Here is a 20,000-nt window from a genome sequence, read left to right as displayed (position 1 = left end):
ACACACACACACACACACACACACACACACACACACACACACACACACACACACACACACACACACACACACACACACACACACACACACACACACACACACACACACACACACACACACACACACACACACACACACACACACTGCCGCTATCTTTACAGTTACTACCATCACCAAGAACAACAACAACAACAAACAAACAAACACATTGTTAACTGTTGATTTATGGTATGATCTGTAGGGCAAAGTGTTGACGTTTGGCAATGGTATGAGTAAATGGCAATCACATGGCTATTGTATGCGATTCATATAGCATACACTTTTAGGTATCCAAGGCCAATTGGGATTGGGCAGCATAACAAAGACGGTTACTCCTCAAGTTATAGAAAGCTTGCAGGATGTCTACTTATTAGATTGTGGTCTCTTTCACACGGTATGTCAGTTTATGCAATATCAGACAATTGAGATTTTTGTTGACTGGTGGGTTTGAAATCAAGGTTGCTGCAACAAAATCTCAGCGTGTCTTTATGTGGGGACGTCAGTTGAAACCGGTAAGTGCAATTGCTATTTTGTTGTTTCGATATATTGAAGTGTGTTGTTGGGGTAGGTTCCACATGTTGATCATTTACAGGGTCAACGTTCAAGACCTTCCCGCCGTCATAGAGTTGCATATCACTCTTCGGTTCCTCAGAGAATTATGTGTGTTCTTGACTCAAAAATATCACAGGTAGGCAGGCATAGACATTGTTGCCATGGAAATGCGATATTGTTTCAACTGAGGTAGTCGTTTATCTGTTGAAGTTAATGATTTAATTTTAGACGTGTTATTACGTAGTTAATTATTTATGTCTGTGACTTGTTGAAAATGAGTTGTTTTTATATTGTGTTGTAGTTGTGGTGTGGAGCTAATCATTGTCAGTTGTTGACAGAAACAGGCTGGGTCTATTCATGGGGTGCAAATGAGTGTGGCCAGTTGGGATATGAGCTCAAGCAGGAAGTGGTGAGTGTGGCATATTATGTACATACATTTTTTTGTTACAAGAGCCCATAAGGCCCAGGTTAGATACAGACACTAAGCACTTGCTACGATCATTACAATCTATCTCTATCAGCAGTCATTATTTGTCACCATGTGCTTTAATTTGCTGCTTGGACAGAACTGACACTCCAGAGAGAGAGGCAATTGTATGTTAGTTCCTTGCCCAAGAGAACTTATGTATGTGGCCCTCCCGCACTTGAACTCTGACCCAAAGGTCCCGGATGTTGCCAATCTCCAACTGCACACTCTAACCAATTGAGCCACATACATACATACATGCATACATACATACATAGATACATGCGCACACACACACACACACACACACACACACACACACACACACACACACACACACACACACACACACACACAGATATATATATATATATATATATATATATATATATATATATATATATGCATTCATACATTCATACATTCATGCATATATACATGCATAATGATACATATATATTTGGAGGAATAATATGTAATGCATAAGTTACAATAATATATACACACATTGCATAATCTATACACATTGTATTCAAATATAATGAATTGTAATGCATAAGGAAGTTTGATAGTTTAGCTATTGTTTGTTACACCAAAAACGTTTGCACAGTTAGATTTATCAAATTTAAATGTATCTATTTATGAATGTACATGTATGTATTATGTAATTCAGTTTTGTAGTGACTACTGAACTTTTACTTACATGTAATAGTGTATTATCTATAATTTAGTATGTGTGCATGCGTGTGTATGTATGTGTGTGTGCATGTGTGTGTGTGTGTGTGTGTGTGTGTGTGTGTGTGTGTGTGTGCAGTGTTTATTCTTATTTGTTGCTACAGCTGATTCAGACTCGGCCTAAGATGGTTTCATCAATCGGTAACAAGATACGAAGTATTGCTTGTGGTGACCAATTCTCTGCTGCAATGGATATCAATGGACGTGTGTGGGTATGGGGCAGAGAGGATCAAGGCCAGGTTGTTTGATTAGTAGGCACATCACCGTAACATAGTCCTCAAGTTAGGAGGAGCTGATCAAACCCCAGCATGGATGGCCGCCTTTGCCGGAAAGTGTTTCTCACCTTAAGCTTATACACGTGATGGGCATGCTCACTTTCCTTGTCCAAAACTTCTTTTGACATGGGTTTATCATACTGAAATGTTGATGTGTACCATCTAAACGGATGGTTGACGTCGTTGGTAACATATACCACACTAATTATAAGATTTAAGCTGACTTTGGGAATTTAGGGAAAATGTGGTATTTCTTTTTGACACACCTACAAACTGGGGAGGATAAAGCCTCCTCCAGTCCCTTACGCTACGGTGGTGGTAGGCATATAGTTGGTGGCAGCTCTAAAACACAGTGTTAAAGTGTACCTGTACTACAGATGTATACATACCATATAACCGGATATTTCTGCAGTCTTAAATTACTGCATTTTTGAGAATTTGGACAAACGTTCTAACTAGTGCGAATTGTGTTCTGCATTCTTAGCTACCTTGCTCAAATAGCATTGCTTGACTAAGTGAACAGTGCTCTCACGAATTCCAGGAATGTCGCCTATCTTGGAACTTGAGGACGGCTGACTTGTTTCCGTGTTAGCAGTTTTGGCTTGCTGGTGTAGGAAGGGGTCTGAAATAGTGATATTCATTTGCAAAACGACCTTCGCCAACATGGCAATACACGTGCAACACTGGAACTGTGCAAGTGTTGAAACAGTGGCTGCCTGGGACTCCAAGGATAGACTTAAATATCTGCGAATTTTATTTGTGCGCTCCATGAATTCTTCGCAGAATTCACAGAAATATTGTGATTGCAGAAATAACCAGTTATACGGTATCTACATACATGACGTGGTATTTGTTGTCTTGAGAGACAGTATTGTTCTAAACACTCACTCTGGCATCGCACTTCAATTGGTTGAAAGTTTGTATAATGTGTTCACAATAGGAATTAATAATTTTTACAGCAAGACTGGAATGTTCTCTCTCTAAGGAATGCTGGTATACACTGTACAGCATGCCATATTTTGCTTAAGTAGTACCAGGAGCATATAAAGAGAGTACTTGGTGCATGGTGTGCCAAAAATACTATTTTTGACTAGAGAGAATACACTTATTAATATTAACTTATGCGCTAGGGTTATAGTAATACCACTGTAGACCAATAAGTCAATGACGTGACCACTCAACACACCTACTGCACGTGTGCTCATTAAATTAGGTTAGTTTGATAGCAGTATGCGGACTATACTGTGTTTCTCATCGGTTTGGTGCGAATGAAGCTATTTGGCACAAGACTGCCGGTCCTTCTCAGATAGCTGTATATAGATATGTCTTGGCATGTGGTGTTTAGTGACCTGCACGTGACCTTGTATTTCATTACTTATCATATATGCATTCTTCAATTTCTTGTAACCTAAGCTAGCAGCCAAGGGTTTAGCACTTTAGTACTTCTTCATTTTGGGTCAGTACCCATATGTTTTTTACTGAGCTTTGCTTCATTACCAACTTTTCAAACAAAAGGGGTTACCAACGATGCACAACAACAGTTATATTGATGGTCTATACTTGCAATGACACAATGTTTGAAGGCTATAGTGACATTTATGTTGAAATAGCCGTGCCAACTGATACTTCACTCAAGGGTGGACAATATTTAGTTTTTGACGTGAGAAAGAGATGCGGTTTATGATAATCAGAGAATCTTGGCATATTGCATGTTTTACTGTTTTTCCAGTCAGCAACGTTTTGTTCTGCATGCAGCCAAAACAGAATGTTTACAAGAATTCCAAACTTTGCTTGTGGATTGATACCAGACAAATGTGTACATCTAGTGTAATTTAGTTTGATGTTGCTGTTATTTATTGCAGCTTGGGTTTGAAATGAGGGAAACAGTGAGTGTTGATGGGTTTAAATTTACTTCCCAGCCGACTCTGTTACAAGGCTTGACAGTAAAGAGAAACAGAAAAGTAACGAATCCTGATGTGCAAGAGGAGGAAGAGGCACTGGTACAGGTAACTTGTGCATGCGTGTGTGTGTGTGTGTGTGTGTGTGTGCATGCAAGTGTGTGTGTGTGTGTGTGTGTGTGTGTGTGTGTGTGTGTGTGTGTGTGTGTGTGTGTGTGTGTGTGTGTGTGTGTGTGTGTGTGTGTGTGTGTGTCACTCACTCACTCACTCACTGTGTGCGTGCAGTCATGCATTCACGTGTACATGCAAATTTTTATTTTTTCATTTTACTTTATAGAACGATGATCAATCAGAAACCAGCATTGTATTTGAGCTTGATTGGGATGCTCTTCCTGCGTTTTCAAGAGAAGGTGAATACACACACAAGTTTTTCACGTGACTTGCTGTTGTACTTAGACATCGTACAGATCCAGCGCAGTTGGCTTATGACCAAGGAGCCTTGAAAGAGGCATTGAGATGCTTGTCAGGCATCTATCGGTCTCACCTTATTCTTAGGTTTGACATACACAGTGCATCAGTTAGAGCAATTGTTTACATAAATGAATAATATATAGGCACGTTATAGCTTGGCAAGACTGGGAAAGTGTTGCCTTTATATATGAACTGAAAGCAAATTGGTCACAAGTAGGTCAAGAATACATCGTGGATGTCTTTCATTTGTAGCATGGAAACATTTGTTGTGTATACGTATCAGTGTCTCAAGTACAAGTTGAAGGCAGCAGCTTCACTCTCCTCTGAGAAAACTAGAGAGAAAGTGGTTGTGATGGCATGTCAGGCGATCATGTTTTGCACAGAGTGAGTAGATTCTAGTAGTGCGCATGCGTGTATGTGTTGCAATGAATATGCAGACATGCATGTGTGTGTGTGTGTGTGTGTGTGTGTGTGTGTGTGTGTGTGTGTGTGTGTGTGTGTGTGTGTGTGTGTGTGTGTGTGTGTGTGTGTGAACTCACCCACACTTGCTTCTCTCGACCCAGGAGTATAAATGAGTACCTGGTCATTGACTGGGGTGGACAAGACCGCTGGCTTGGCAGCAACATCATGCAGCAGACGGGTACGTGTGGGCCTTGGTGTCTAGTCCCAGAGCTGCGCCATTGTCAGTGCCCCTGGATGACTCTGGCCAAGCTCCAGGTGGATTGTAGCACTGGCCCCAAGACTCCACGTAGCGCATGGAGGCCCTGTCTGTAGAGGCAGGGGAGCTATCTCCGCAACTGACCTCAAGGTTGACATCGAAAGACGTGGAGGGCTTAACATTTGTCCATTGTGTGTGTGTGTGTGTGTGTGTGTGTGTGTGTGTGTGTGTGTGTGTGTGTGTGTGTGTGTGTGTGTGTGTCAAGCTGTATGTATTTGTGGTTAGACAACTGGCAGCCGAAGCAAACATCTTTGACATTCAACAAATTGCAATGCAAATGTTGCAGCAGGTTGTGAAAGTTTGTTCTATACTAAGTTACCCGTGTTTGTTCTACTGTAGTTGTCTTTATTAGATTTGCTACTTCTGGCATGAACAGAAGATCAGTATTCAAATTTTGGAGAAAACCCTGTCACAACACTTGACTGTTTATGGCTCTTCTTTGTGCCATCTTTGTCTTAGGTGTGAGTACAGTTGAATGCATGATACTGCTTTCTTTCAATACGATGTCTTTTTGCAGTGTTACATGTATTGATGATGCTGATCAAGGGCAACAAGATGATTGCCTTTGGTCTATTGTCAAGACATTTAGTGTTGAGTTTCAATTAAAAGTTTTGGCGTCAGTCACTGCAAAGATGAGTCAATGTTCGAGTCGTTCTCTTCGTAGACAAAGAAATGGTGGGACAACAGTAGCGGACGAGTTGGAAGACACTGAAGGTCGTGAAGATGGTGATGGTGAAGAATTTATTAGCAGCTTAACGATAGAAGATGAAAGACTTTGGAATGAGATTTTGAATAATCTTGGGAAGGACTTAAACAAACGAGTAAACGTTCTTCTGAATGGTTTGCCTGAAGACTCAGGATCTGAAATGGACACTGAGAACCAACAGAGTGGAGTAGACATTGTGTGTTTCACGACAGGAAAGGCACACACAGCGAAGGCATTTGAACAAGTTATACTTCCTCAATTTCGACTGCAATTGAAGCAAGTGTCCAGTGACACTCCATTGGCTAACAAGAGTGTCCTGGATCATTATCAACAATCGCCTCTCATTGCTTTGGCGAGTCCGGATGCTTTGCTAGATGCTCTACGATTAGGCTCGAATGGCTAGTGTAAATCAGTCAATACTTTGTTGCTGTGTATACATACATGTATATTACATTGGATTTGTTCTTGGTCAAAAATACGGTACTGCTGATAATTTTTAAAATGTTTCATTGATACCATATTTTCTAATAATGTTGTTTTCTATTGGTCTCAAGAAGGTTTTGCTTGTGTTGTTGTGATTCTGAATTAAAAGATGGCAATATCTGGGATATCAGGTTACCTACGTTGTCAGCAAATATGTGGTTAGATTGAATTATTACTATAGACTTGAATTATTTGAAATCAGTTCTTATTGAAAGATTGCTACTAAGGTCTCAGCAAATTCTGAGGGTTTCATTTGGCAATATGTATAATCTCTACTGCCAGGGGGCAGCAAGGCATGTGCCCAGTGCCCATCCTGCATCCGCCTCCGCTGAATTAATCTGCATGCAACATTTGCACCAGCTTTCAGAAGCTGTAGCTGCTGAAATACTGGCCTGATCATGAGTCACACGTTCGAGATGCAGATTTAGACTCCAAGCCTCATTCAAAAAATGCCTCAGGTACAGTACGCCCGGGAGCGACTCCAGTATATATATATATATATATATATATATATATATATATATATATAGCCCCCAACCCACCTCATAAACTGTATGTAACACTGACTGCTGACTGCTCCTTCCACTCACCTAGCTGTACATGCACAGGTAGTAGACATGCAGGCATGCATGTTGTCAATCCTACTGCAGAGTCATACCTGCATGACATATCCCGTATCTAGATCGCATCATGTTAATTAACAAAAATAAGAACAGTAGATCTAGAAAAAGAGGAAATATGAAGACCGTTTGCAGCTAGTAGAAATGGCCTCCTTTACACCTCCTAGCTTTGCATGTACCGGTGGAGCAAGCAAATCGACAACTACATGCCAAAAGAAGTTAGCATCTCTCTTTCCAGAAAAAAGGACATACCATACTAAAGTCCTGGATATATATATACATGTATATATATATATATATATATATATATATATATATATATATATATATATATATATATATATATATATATTATAAGGTGCAGAGTAGTGTTTGCTCTTCTATGATCTTCATTTTTATGTTTTGCGAGGCTGTAGGTCTGGTAGAAAAGCGTTGTATTCATCCGGTAGCTTGCTTTCTGTTTCTGTAGAACTTACAAGTACCTAGATTAAAATTTTAATTAATCAACGAATGATTGTTTTCCGGTTGGTGGTTGCAGTATTATTGTTGTAGTTATGTCATAATATCATTAGGATAGACTAGAGTGTAGTTTGTTGAAATGTATTGTAGTATGATCTATTCAAACACATCATTTCCTTCCAGTAGACAGGCTTAGAAGCCGACGCTGCCACTCCTACCAATTTGTCTCTCTCCTACTGGTAAGGGTGCTGGGAGACGTCACGTGCAAAACTAGTTTGACCCTGAGGATACTGAAGTCTTACGATTTCTACAAGACAGAGAATGTCCAACTGAATGCGTTTCACTGGATGGACAGGCGCTGAGGAGTCGTAGGTCGCTATGACTATGACTAAGCAAGCACACTTGATATCAACATTTCAAGATTACGTCACGGATGACATCAGTGCCCCTGCGGATGACCCCAAGCGACTGGTATATAAAGGGACGTGTTGCGCAGTTCAGTCGTTCTCTGCGCAGTTGGCTGCCGTCGTGCCGTGGTGAGTTCGTCGTCCGATTTAGGACCGTAGACGCGTTGTTTTTGCTTGTGCTTGTCTCTAATTTGGGGCGGGTGCTTGCAGGCAGATATCGTGAGCATGGCGACACATGACTCTTCAGCGCCGGTCCGTGCAGTGAAACGGATTCAGTTTGGCATCTTCAGTCCTGAAGAACTCGTAAGACTTACGCTAGCAAACAAACGCGCGATAATCTTGCTGACTTATTATCGGGTCCCCCTTTGTCCTAATTTGTAGAAACGGATGTCCGTGACCATTCCCAGTGGCATCCAGTATGCGTATACGATGGAGGCCGGTCGTCCCAAGATTGGCGGCCTCATGGACCCACGTCAAGGCGCTGTAGACCGCTATGCCAAGTGCCAAACATGTGCCGGTAACATGAATCAGTGTCCGGGACACTTTGGTCACATTGAACTCGCAAAGCCCGTATATCACGTGGGATTTATCACAAAGACTCTGAAACTTCTTCGATGCGTTTGCTTTTATTGCTCTCGTCTTCTGATCGATTCGAAGAACGAAAACGTGCAGGAGATTTTGTCAAAGACGAAGTACAATGCTGGACGTCGTATGCAGGCAATTTATGATTTGTGTAAGAGTAAGACGATTTGTGAGACTGCAGAAGAGAGTGAACAAACTCAGGAAGGCGAAGCGACACAAACACCAGTGGTAAAGGGGCACGAGGGGTGTGGCCGATTTCAGCCAAAGCTGAGACGAAATGGACTGGAATTGACCGGGGAATGGAAGCATGTGAATGACGAGTCTCAAGAGAAGAAAATCACTCTAAGCGCGGAGAGAGTTCACGAAGTGTTTAAGCGTATTTCTGATGAGGACTGTCATATACTTGGAATGGATCCTCGGTTTGCTCGTCCGGACTGGATGATCGTCACTGTGTTGCCCGTGCCACCTCTGGCTGTCAGACCTGCAGTCACGATGTTTGGTACGGCTCGTAATCAAGACGATCTCACACACAAACTGGCCGACGTTGTGAAGGCAAACAACACACTACGGCGTAACGAGCTGAATGGAGCTGCTGCTCATATTCTGATGGAAGACGTCAGGATATTGCAGTTTCATGTTGCTACGCTGGTTGACAACGAGATACCTGGTATGCCAAAGGCCATACAAAGATCCGGTCGACCTTTGAAGTCAGTGAAGCAGAGGCTGAAAGGAAAGGAGGGTCGAGTGCGAGGAAACTTGATGGGAAAACGAGTCGATTTTTCTTCTCGTGCTGTGATTACTCCGGATCCTAATCTTCCTATCGATGAGTTGGGTGTACCGAGATCGATTGCTCAAAATCTCTCGTTTCCCGAGCTCGTGACACCATTTAATATTGACAGGTTGGTTGATATTAATTTGACAAATTTATGTCATCAAGTGATGAATTTACATAATGCAGAAACTTGAAATCATAATTTTATTATTGAATGACATTAGGATCTGATGTTATGTTAGGTACATGTGTGTATTAACTATTATAGCATGGTACTATGTATTGCTGTCATGTATAGGATGCATGCACTTGTGAGGCGAGGAGCCACACAATATCCGGGAGCCAAGTACATCGTACGAGACGATGGCACTCGCATCGACCTGCGATATCACCCAAAGGCATCCGACATTCACTTGCAGTTTGGATACAAGGTTTGTATGTGACGGTTTTGTAATAACAAAGCCACTAAACGATACACACGTAGTTATCATAATGTGTTTGGTGTGTCATGATTAAGATGTTTTATGATGTTGAGTCAGTCTGTCAGAGCCAGCAATGGTAGAACCCACTGCCAGACCCTCAGTGGTGCGATTAAATGTGCATGTTGTGCTGTCTGAACACACACACACACACACACAATTGTTTTATTGATTATTTATGTCTCCTGTTGTTTGGTTGTGATGTTGGTGTTGTGTATAGGTTGAGCGTCATATTGTTGATGGAGACATTGTTTTGTTTAATCGTCAGCCAACATTGCACAGGATGTCTATGATGGGTCATAAGGTGCATGTTTTGCCGTGGTCAACATTCAGGATCAACCTGAGTGTGACGACTCCATACAATGCTGACTTTGATGGAGACGAGATGAACATGCATGTTCCACAGTCAATGGAGACGCGAGCTGAGATCAGTGAGTTGATAATGGTGCCTCGTCAGCTCATCACTCCGCAGTCTAACAGACCAGTCATGGGCATAGTGCAGGATTCACTCACGGCTGTTACTAAAATGACAAAGAGGGATGTCTTTATAGAAAAGGTAGAGAGATTGCCATATGTTGATTGAAGAGAATTTTTGGTGAAAATGAATGGGCACACACACACACACACACACACACACACACACACACACACACACACACACACACACCACATGCACACGCACACCACGCTGTAGACCAGGTGGGATAGGCATGACAGATCAGCAAGTATCACCTACTAATATTTATTCTTTAGGATTCTGTCATGAATTTGTTGATGTGGCTGCCAAGTTGGAATGGTAAAGTTCCTCAGCCAGCAATTCTAAAACCCAAGCCACTTTGGACCGGGAAGCAGATCTTCAGTTTGATTATTCCTGGTCAAGTCAATTGCATTCGACTGCACAGTGCACATGATGATAGTGAAGACGATGGTCCATATCGTCACATGACGCCAGCAGACACACGAGTGTTGATTGAAAATGGAGAACTCTTGACAGGCATTTTGTGCAAGAAGTCTCTCGGTACATCAGCCGGCAGTTTGGTACACGTAGTGGCAATGGAACAAGGACATGAAGTTGCACGAGAGTTTTATGGAAACATACAGACAGTCGTGAACAATTGGCTACTGCTGGAAGGTCACAGCATCGGTATTGGTGATTGTATTGCCGATTCTGAGACGTATCAAGACATACAGAAAACGATCAGAGATGCAAAGGCAATTACCTGTCTTACGTGGTGTATTTTCATGAATGAATGCAGACGTTGAATGAGTGCTGCATGATGCATGTGTGTAGTCACATGTTTGATGTGCATGTCGTACACATGTCAGTACACATGCCAGGATCGCATAACCAAAGAGAGCAGATTCATAAAGCAAGCATTCCAGTTGGAAGTTACCACAGATGACAATACAGAAATGGAAATAAGTTTTATAGTTGTAAGACAACAGCAAGCGTGGTAGAATGGTTTTATGGCACACGTTTTTTATGTAAGTGCATGCTGAATTAAAATGCTACATTTGAATAGCGTTGAATGGTGCTGCTGTGTTTTATCATTGTAACAAAACATGTTGCAACATTTTGTCAAATATCAATGATATATATTTATATATATATATAAATTCTGATTGTTGGATTATATCGAGTGTGCTCAATAGTCTTAGCCTGGATATCCGGGCCTCAGGTAATGTATATGCATATATATACAGTGGGTAATATATATTTGGCACTTTGTTTGGGTAGAGTTTGTTGCAAATGTTATGCTTTGTCTGTAGGCTGAAGTGATTAATGTTATTGAAGATGCTCACAATGACAAATTGGATCCGACGCCAGGTAACACACTTCGGCAGACGTTTGAGAACCAAGTGAATCGCCTTCTAAACGATGCTCGAGATAAGACGGGTGGAAGTGCGCAGCGTTCGTTGTCAAATTTCAACAACTTCAAGGCGATGGTTGTTGCCGGCTCGAAGGGATCGAAAATCAATATATCACAGGTGATCTACATCCTTGCAATATGATGGGATAAGCGATGCATGATCTCTGTTAGATGAGAGATGCAGTAGTGTAATGTATTGAGAGATGCAGCCCTTCAATACTATAAAATGTAGTCTAATGTATTGAGAGATGCATTCCCCCAATACAATAGTCTAATGTATTGACATGTATTGAGAGATGCACTCTTCCAAAACTGTAGTCTAGTGTATTTGTGAGATGCATCCCTTCAATACAATAGTCTAGTGTATTGTGAGATGCATCCCTTCAATACAATAGTCTAGTGTATTGTGAGATGCATCCCTTCAATACAATAGTCTAGTGTATTTGTGAGATGCATCCCTTCAATACAATAGTCTAGTGTATTGTGAGATGCATCCCTTCAATACAATAGTCTAGTGTATTGTGAGATGCATCCCTCCAATAGTCTAATGGATTGTGTTCCTTCTCCAGGTTATTGCGTGTGTCGGTCAGCAAAATGTGGAGGGAAAACGTATTCCATTTGGGTTTCGACATCGCACTTTGCCTCATTTTATTAAAGATGATTACGGCCCTGAGAGTCGAGGTTTTGTTGAGAACTCTTACTTGGCCGGTCTGACACCCAATGAGTTCTTCTTTCACGCCATGGGTGGTCGAGAGGGTCTCATTGATACAGCAGTGAAAACAAGTGAAACCGGTTACATTCAGAGGCGTTTGATTAAAGCTATGGAATCAGTGATGGTGCAGTATGATGGCACTATCAGAAATGCTCAACAGCAGTTAGTGCAATTTTGTTATGGTGAAGATGGAATGGATGGGACGGCCGTGGAGTCACAGAAACTCCCTACTTTGAAACCATCAGATGTTGCCTTCCAACGTCGATTCAAGTAAGAGACTCTCATTCTCTTGAATACTCAACACACACACACACACACACACACGAGTTATAATGCCGATTTTTATTTTTGAAAGCATGATGACTGTTTTCTCTCAGATTTGATTATGAAGATGAGCGCATTATGAGAAATCACTTGCACGATGATGTAGTCAAAGAGGTGGTGTCAAGAGCTCATGTTCAAGACGAGTTGGACCAAGAGTGGAGGCAGCTGTGTGACGACAGGGAAGCAATCAGAGCCATCTTTCCTAAAGGAGAAGACAGAGTAAGACAGATAGATAAACAACTTAACTAGTCAACTGATGTCCGTATGTTGGTATCTCAGGTTGTTTTGCCGGTCAACCTCGAACGTCTCATTTGGAATGCACAGAAAGTGTTTCACATCGATATGCGACAGCCCACCGATCTCTCTCCTCTTAAAGTCGTTGAGGGAGTACGAGATCTCAGCAGTCGGCTGATTGTCATCGGCGGCGGTGATCCCATTAGTCGCCAGGCACAGCAGAATGCGACTCTTCTCTTCAGCGTTCTTCTCAGGTCGATATTGTGTTCCAAGAGAGTAGCCTTCGAACACAAATTATCTGCAGAAGCATTTGACTGGGTGCTGGGAGAGATAGAAGCCAAATTCAAGCAGGCAATGGTGAGTGTTGGTTGATGCTTTTTGTTTGGTATAGACAGAGTTGGAAGATATAGTAATGGTACTGTAGTACAGTGTAGATCATATCCGACTCCGTGTGTGCAGTAGATATTAAAAAGAGGGCTGGATGCATGAAGCATCCCAACTCCTAATTTTTGAGTGATGGTGGCTCGGTATGGGACGATGTTTGCAACTGTTGCTTTCTATGAATCGTTATCGTGAGCACTACACACGTAGGTCACTTGTAAGTTACATTTCCTTTTACCACCAGCTGCTACACGGTCGATACTATGTAACTAGCCACTAAGCATTAGATGATTGAGACGATTATATCAGTGGGACAGTGAAGGTCAGATATGTGACAGTCGGATATCTCAGGATACACTGTAGTCTTAGTAGCTGATTTTAATGATAAATAGAGCCACGAAGATGTGAACAGTTATGACATCTGACAGGACCGGATGGCAAGGTGGCCATGTTTAGCACACACATCACCACTCTTAAATTGTTTCTTTCCTTTGTGTTTAAAATTGAGGCAATTGTGGAATGGCCATAATCAGCTATTACCTTGACAATACCAAGTTGTAGGTGATACTTGTTACAGTGTATGACATGTGTAGAATGTAATGCAGGTTAAGAGTATAAATGAAGTATATTGATGGTCATATTGCGATGTTGTTATTTTCTGTGGTTTGTATGCTGCACATGTCGGCCAAGTCAGAACTGATCTGTTTTGATTTTGTTTCATACATTGTGCGAGAGAAAAAGTCCCACTGCGACGCATGTCGGCTTGCTCTGCTCGATTGTGTTACTTAATGATTGGGAAACATTTTTGTTTATGCGTAGGTGCAGCCTGGTGAGATGGTTGGTGCTCTAGCTGCTCAATCGATGGGCGAGCCGTGTACTCAGATGACTCTCAACACGTTTCATTACGCCGGAGTGTCGGCAAAGAATATCACCCTGGGAGTTCCAAGGCTCAAAGAGATAATCAACGTCTCAAAACGACCGAAAACTCCATCGTTGACCGTCTTTGTTCTCGGTGCTGCTGCGAACGATGCTGAGAAGTGCAAAGAGATTTTGTGTCGTTTGGAGCACACGACTCTTCGCAAGGTCACTGCAAACACGGCAATATACTACGATCCTGACCCGATGAACACAGTTATTCCTGAAGATCAAGAATGGGTCAATGTGTATTACGAGATGCCAGACTTTGATGTCAGTCGTATTTCGCCGTGGCTGCTGAGGATCGAGTTGGATCGTAAGCGTATGGTCGACAAGCAGCTGACGATGGAGCAAATAGCGGAGAAGATCAATCAGGGATTCGGCGACGATCTCAACTGCATATTCAATGACGATAATGCAGAGAAACTTGTGCTGCGCGTCAGGATCATGAACAGTGAGGGAGACAACAAGTTCCAGGATGTAAGTTTTGTCTATACATTTACCCATTTGTTTGTTGGTTTATTTGTGTGTACGTCCATCTGTGTGTGTATGTCTGTCTGTCTGTTTGTGTGTCTCAGTGTTGATTATGGTATCTGTAGGAAGAGACTCAGGTTGACAAGATGGATGACGATGTATTTCTAAGATGCATTGAATCCAACATGCTGACAGACATGACTCTGCAAGGCATCGAACAGATCTCGAAGGTAACTTATGTTTTGTTACTCATTTGTTGTTGCCATTTTCCTCCACGTTGTAATGTCAGGTTTACCTGCATCTGCCGAAAGAAGAATCTAAGAAGCGCACGGTCATTGACGAAACTGGTGCATTCAAGAGCCTCACGGAGTGGATCTTAGAAACAGACGGTGCAAACCTGATGCGTGTGCTGAGCGAGGAGTTTGTTGACCCGGTGCGTACGACGTCCAACGATATTTGTGAGATTCTGTCTGTTCTGGGTATCGAGGCTGTGCGGCGAGCGTTAGAGAAAGAGATGAATCACGTGCTGTCGTTTGATGGCACGTATGTGAATTATCGTCACTTGGCTTTGCTGTGTGAGGTGATGACAGTACGAGGGCACTTGATGGCTATCACTAGGCACGGCATCAATCGACAAGAGTGTGGAGCTTTGATGCGATGCTCGTTTGAAGAGACAGTCGACGTACTGATGGAAGCCGCGGCAGCAGCTGAAGTCGATCCAATCAAGGGAGTTAGTGAGAACATCATCATGGGCAAGGTGGGTCGCTTTGGTACCGGTTGTTTCGATCTCTTGCTCGATGCCGAGAAGTGCAAGGCCGGAATGGAGATTCCTGTCACGTCGACAATGATGATGATGGCTCCCGGTTTGAGTGGCGGCTCGTTCTTTGGCAATGCGGGATCTCCTGGTGGCATGTCGCCTCAGATGACACCCTGGAATCAGGGAGCTACACCTTCCTACCAAGAGGCATGGAGTCCCAGTATTGGTGGTATGACGCCCGGTGGACCTGCATTCTCTCCATTTGCTGGATCAGATGCCAGTGGTTTGAGTCCTGGAGGTGGTTACAGCCCCGGAGGTGGTTACAGCCCGGGAGGTGGTTACAGCCCCGGATGGAGTCCACAGCCTGCATCTCCTGCAAGTCCGACGAGTCCAAGATATTCTCCCAGTTCGCCATCTTACTCTCCAACGTCGCCATCGTTTTCGCCGACTTCACCGTCTTATTCTCCTACATCTCCATCTTATTCTCCTACATCTCCGTCGTATTCTCCCACCTCACCTTCTTACTCTCCAACGTCTCCATCATACTCACCTACTTCACCGTCATACTCACCAACGTCGCCATCATACTCACCGACTTCACCATCTTATTCTCCTACATCTCCGTCTTATTCTCCTACATCACCATCTTACTCTCCAACATCTCCATCATACTCACCTACTTCACCATCGTATTCACCAACGTCGCCATCATACTCACCAACTTCACCATCTTATTCTCCTACATCTCCATCTTATTCTCCTACATCACCTTCTTACTCTCCAACATCTCCATCCTACTCACCCACTTCACCATCATATTCTCCATCATCACCTTCCTACTCTCCTACATCACCCAGCTATTCGCCTTCATCTCCATCTTATTCTCCATCATCTCCTAGTTATTCTCCTAGCAGTCCATCCTATTCTCCATCATCTCCAACCTACAAGTATTCTCCTACATCTCCTAAGTACTCTCCAACATCTCCCAAGTACTCTCCCACATCTCCAAAGTATTCTCCAACATCTCCTACCTATTCACCAACATCTCCATCGTATTCACCGACTTCTCCCTCATACTCACCTTCATCTCCAAAATATTCTCCAACGTCTCCATCTTACTCACCTACCTCTCCAAGCTATTCTCCGTCTTTTTCTTGATGAATTGTGCGATTTTGTCTTGAATGTACTTAATTTAATATTGTGCGATTTTGTCTTGAATGTACTTAATTTAATTAATGAAAGGTTTTAATTAAAGATACCCGCTCACAGTTCACCGCGCACCGCGCACATGTAGGCACACACACGCAAACTTGAAAACGTGCCAGGATTTGAAGTAGTGTTCTAACGAAGCAGAACAAGGAAACATCTTAGGGTGCACCACGTTCTATGACGTACAGTCAAGTGTGTTAGGTTCTTTATCCACATATTTATCATCTTGAGGTAGCTTGCTGTTAATTAATTAATATGCAACGTTGCCTCAACTTTTTGAAGAAATTTGTAAGATGAGGAAACTAAAGGTATTAATTAAGACTTTGTCTAGACAACATACACTCTATACCAAAAACTATTGCCAAACTGAGGGAACTATGATGTGATCTTCCATGTCTTATGGTTTTGTCTGTGTTGATCATAATAGCTCTGCATTCCCTTGCTGTTTCATGAGCTATAATATTAATGTCATGTCAACTGCCCAGTGCTCTTGTGATAGGGGAAATGGTGAGATATGGTTTGACACAAGCGACTTTGTCCACAAGCTCCAACAAAGTGAAACTGCGCGAATTGAATTTAGCATTCAACAACCTGCAGTCTTTCGAATATAACAACACAGGGACAAAAGGAAAGCCAACAGTCTTGAATGATATAGAAGAGCTGGATTTGTCACACAACACAACGCTCCACACATTTGTATTGCTCACCTATTTGAAAGTCTTGTATTTGAGTTTCTGTAAGATACAGCATCTTCCTGATATGAGTGGCTTCCATCAGTTAGAGCAGCTGTGTTTGAGAGGAAACAAACTAGGAGTGTATTTCCCACATTTGTTCAAGTGTGTCCAAGTGTAAAGGGAGGTATTCCTCTCTCTGATGTTGTTTCACCAGAACGTGGAAATTTAGTAGACCAAATGGATGTGTAACAGATAGCAGCAGATATAGGAAAGTGGTGGCCTAAACTAACAAGTATTATTGGTACTGACCAGTCTACAGTGTCAGAGCTGTATGAAAAGAATTCCGACCCTAGTTTTGCCCCAGCAGCAGCGTCTCGTATATTATGTGAGTGGCAAAAATCAAGAAACAATCAAATAGAGGTATGTGAATTGTATGATGCTCTACTCGTTGCTGACATTCCATCTGTGCCACAACGGCATTTGAGTGACCTCATGTCACTCAATGCAGTATCTGGATTAGAAAAATCTAAAGAGACAGCTACATGTGGTGAAACAAGTCCAGCTGACTCTGAGATGGCCACTCCACTCATCAAAGAGGAAGTAGCCAAAAATGGTTCAGATCGTTGGTATGAAATTGGCATATATCTTGGAGTTTCACAAGCACTGCTGACTGAATGTAAACAACCACAGTACACGTTAAAAGAAAAACTGGATTTAGTTTTGTCAGCTTGGACAACTGAATACAAAGAAGCAACTGTTAAGCAGTTGTTGTCTGCTTGTGATAAAGCTATAAAGTGGGAGGAACAGTGAGGAGAGCATTGGAGAGTGATACACAACACTGACTATATTTTATTTTATTACATTTAGTACTTTTGTTTAATTAATTAATGTGTCATCATATAATAAACTTGAAGTTATGAATAAGTTTGGATGAAAGACTTGGCATTATAGCACACGCTAGATATATTCTAGTCTCGAATAACCAGACCCTACTGCTGAGTCATGTACTTACTTAGAGCATTTACACCCTACTAGTAGGTGTTTGATTTCTTGGTATCCACAATCCTAGAGACTCTACCACCAGGGGTAGAACAGAGAGCCCGTCGACTCAACGTCGCAACAACAGAATAAATCTTCTTCCATCTGTCCTGCCACTATACCGCTGCTCCTACCATGATTAATATAAGATAACTAGGTGTAGCACGTTGTCTTGTTCCGAAGGGGGCATATCATGCACTTTGTTGTCAGTTACAATGTCAAATTAACAACTCAATATATTTTACATATACCTGGATGCTCTATGATTATAATATATGTTCTAAATAATTGAGTTGCTGTTCTGGATCTGACTTTGTAGAAGCAAAGCAGACCCATTTAGATATCATCATTCAATTAATTAATATATACAAAAGACATGCAGTCTGCTTGATATGTATGTCTCGACAATGACTGATCAGCAAAATGCTTCCTCAATTGATCTAGGGCTGTCTTATCTCTTTTATGTGCTTCACGACATCTCTCAAGCTCAACTCTCCCTTCTGCTAGTTCAGTAGTTAAACTCTTTACCTTCTCCGCGTATTTCTCTTCCAGTGACATCACAGCTGTCTTTGCAGTGAGGATCTCTTTGCTTTTCTGATTGTGTAATGTCACATTCAAGTCAAAAATCTGCTGCTCTTTATCTGCAACAATCAATTCCAGTGTCTCCGACTTGGTTTCTGCTCTTTGAAGAGCTGCTGCAAGCCTCTCTCTATCACAATCAAGTTCGTCACTCTTTTCTTTCGCTTTCCTCTTCTCTTCATTCTGTTGTGTAATTTTTATTCTTAGTTGCTCAATTTCTCGTCTCATTTTCTGAATCAGAGTAAACTGTCTTTCGGCTACATGAAACAATTCAGACAACTTTCTTGTGGACATATCTAATTGCTGTTGCATATCACTAACACGAAGTTCCAAATTTATTTTTTCGCTCTGAATATTATCATAATGTTCTCGCAATGCACACAGCTCATTCCACGTCCACACACTTTCCTTCACGCTTCCTTCCGAAGAAGAATCTACAGCAGCTGACTGTGTATCTACCATTCTCTCATCTTCAGATCTTTCTATGTGAGCAGTGACATCGTCACGTGACGTGTGTAGCCTAGTGGGCAGACTTGTCTTGTCTTGCTGCTCTGCGTTGTTTACTCTATCAGTCTCCTGTTGATTTGTCTGCTCCTCTGCATTGCGTTTTACTACGCGGCGTGCACGAGGAAAGGGCAGCCAGTCTCGCAGCCATTCAGAGAAGACAGTAGAAGACAGTTGACCTTGTTCTCTATCGCTTATAATTACATCGTCAATACCGTATGCTGGAGGAAAAAGATCCTCCACCCAATGCTTTCCGTCAAATACCTCAGACATATTACGAGGCCTTTTACATGACAACAGCCAGATTCGAATTTAGACCACGTGACCTAGTTTATTTGATTTCCCGAATGTGAGTGCGGGATGTCTGTCGTCGCCCTTCCATGTGACAATGAACGAAATTGGAGGCGCCTTATGCAGCTGTTCTCTCGTATAAGTAGTTGCAGGGATGTCTACTCTCTGCAGGCTTTGCTCACAGACGTAGCAGCAGTGACAAATCGTGCTGGCCAGACAAGAAGAAGCGAAGTGTCAGGCTTGGACATATTCTTCGACCAATACGCTCTTCCAGAAGAGTCCAGGCGCTTTTTTGCGTCTACACTTCCTTTCATTGCGAAACTGGCCGCCCACCTCAAGCAAGAGGTTGGCGACGTTGTGGGCATTCCAGTGAAA

General features: G+C 42.3%; 4 protein-coding genes across 4 annotated transcripts in view; 3 read left to right on the top strand and 1 right to left on the bottom strand.

Annotated features, from left to right (window-relative positions):
• LOC134196871 (uncharacterized) overlaps positions 1 to 6,468 on the top strand; it is a 22,250-nt gene extending 15,782 nt beyond the window's left edge. Inside the window, exons 30-43 of the mRNA XM_062666092.1 lie at positions 242 to 266; positions 327 to 433; positions 498 to 551; positions 608 to 727; positions 893 to 1,000; positions 1,897 to 2,031; positions 3,930 to 4,073; positions 4,303 to 4,375; positions 4,433 to 4,520; positions 4,580 to 4,649; positions 4,720 to 4,820; positions 5,380 to 5,443; positions 5,507 to 5,613; positions 5,672 to 6,468. Of these exons, the coding sequence (XP_062522076.1) occupies positions 242 to 266; positions 327 to 433; positions 498 to 551; positions 608 to 727; positions 893 to 1,000; positions 1,897 to 2,031; positions 3,930 to 4,073; positions 4,303 to 4,375; positions 4,433 to 4,520; positions 4,580 to 4,649; positions 4,720 to 4,820; positions 5,380 to 5,443; positions 5,507 to 5,613; positions 5,672 to 6,263 (1,788 nt within the window). The 3' untranslated portion in view covers positions 6,264 to 6,468. The remainder of the gene's footprint in view (positions 1 to 241; positions 267 to 326; positions 434 to 497; positions 552 to 607; positions 728 to 892; positions 1,001 to 1,896; positions 2,032 to 3,929; positions 4,074 to 4,302; positions 4,376 to 4,432; positions 4,521 to 4,579; positions 4,650 to 4,719; positions 4,821 to 5,379; positions 5,444 to 5,506; positions 5,614 to 5,671) is intronic.
• Positions 6,469 to 7,902: 1,434 nt separating this feature from the next.
• Positions 7,903 to 16,586, top strand: LOC134196251 (DNA-directed RNA polymerase II subunit RPB1-like). Its single transcript, XM_062665340.1, has 13 exons — positions 7,903 to 7,958; positions 8,040 to 8,132; positions 8,211 to 9,310; positions 9,482 to 9,614; positions 9,883 to 10,218; positions 10,416 to 10,874; positions 11,433 to 11,651; positions 12,103 to 12,515; positions 12,623 to 12,788; positions 12,849 to 13,160; positions 14,004 to 14,579; positions 14,699 to 14,803; positions 14,863 to 16,586. Exons 2-13 carry the CDS (start codon positions 8,055 to 8,057, stop codon positions 16,486 to 16,488), a joined length of 5,523 nt encoding a protein of 1,840 aa, XP_062521324.1. The 5' UTR covers positions 7,903 to 7,958; positions 8,040 to 8,054; the 3' UTR covers positions 16,489 to 16,586.
• Positions 16,587 to 18,487: 1,901 nt separating this feature from the next.
• LOC134196896 (coiled-coil domain-containing protein 160 homolog) lies at positions 18,488 to 19,639 on the bottom strand. Its single transcript, XM_062666114.1, has one exon. The coding sequence runs from the start codon at positions 19,605 to 19,607 to the stop codon at positions 18,606 to 18,608; it is 1,002 nt and encodes a 333-aa protein (XP_062522098.1). The 5' UTR covers positions 19,608 to 19,639; the 3' UTR covers positions 18,488 to 18,605.
• A 1-nt stretch (position 19,640) lies between these two features.
• Positions 19,641 to 20,000, top strand: part of LOC134196893 (uncharacterized) — a 7,826-nt gene continuing 7,466 nt past the window's right edge. Inside the window, exon 1 of the mRNA XM_062666111.1 lies at positions 19,641 to 20,000. This exon is cut by the window's right edge and continues 7 nt beyond it. Coding sequence (XP_062522095.1) covers positions 19,695 to 20,000 — 306 coding nt within the window. The 5' untranslated portion in view covers positions 19,641 to 19,694.

This window comes from Corticium candelabrum, chromosome 21 (genome assembly GCF_963422355.1).
Source record: "Corticium candelabrum chromosome 21, ooCorCand1.1, whole genome shotgun sequence".
NCBI classification, from domain to species: domain Eukaryota; kingdom Metazoa; phylum Porifera; class Homoscleromorpha; order Homosclerophorida; family Plakinidae; genus Corticium; species Corticium candelabrum.
This window is presented reverse-complemented; position numbering and strand designations above follow the sequence as displayed.

Coding starts and splice junctions, on each gene's coding strand:
- LOC134196251 (XM_062665340.1), top strand. CDS start 8,055: ATGGCGACACATGACTCTTCAGCGCCGGTCCGTGCAGTGAAACGGATT. Junction 9,311..9,481: donor ACACCATTTAATATTGACAG/GTTGGTTGATAT, acceptor TGTCATGTATAG/GATGCATGCACTTGTGAGGC. Junction 14,804..14,862: donor GCATCGAACAGATCTCGAAG/GTAACTTATGTT, acceptor TTGTAATGTCAG/GTTTACCTGCATCTGCCGAA.
- LOC134196896 (XM_062666114.1), bottom strand. CDS start 19,607: ATGTCTGAGGTATTTGACGGAAAGCATTGGGTGGAGGATCTTTTTCCT.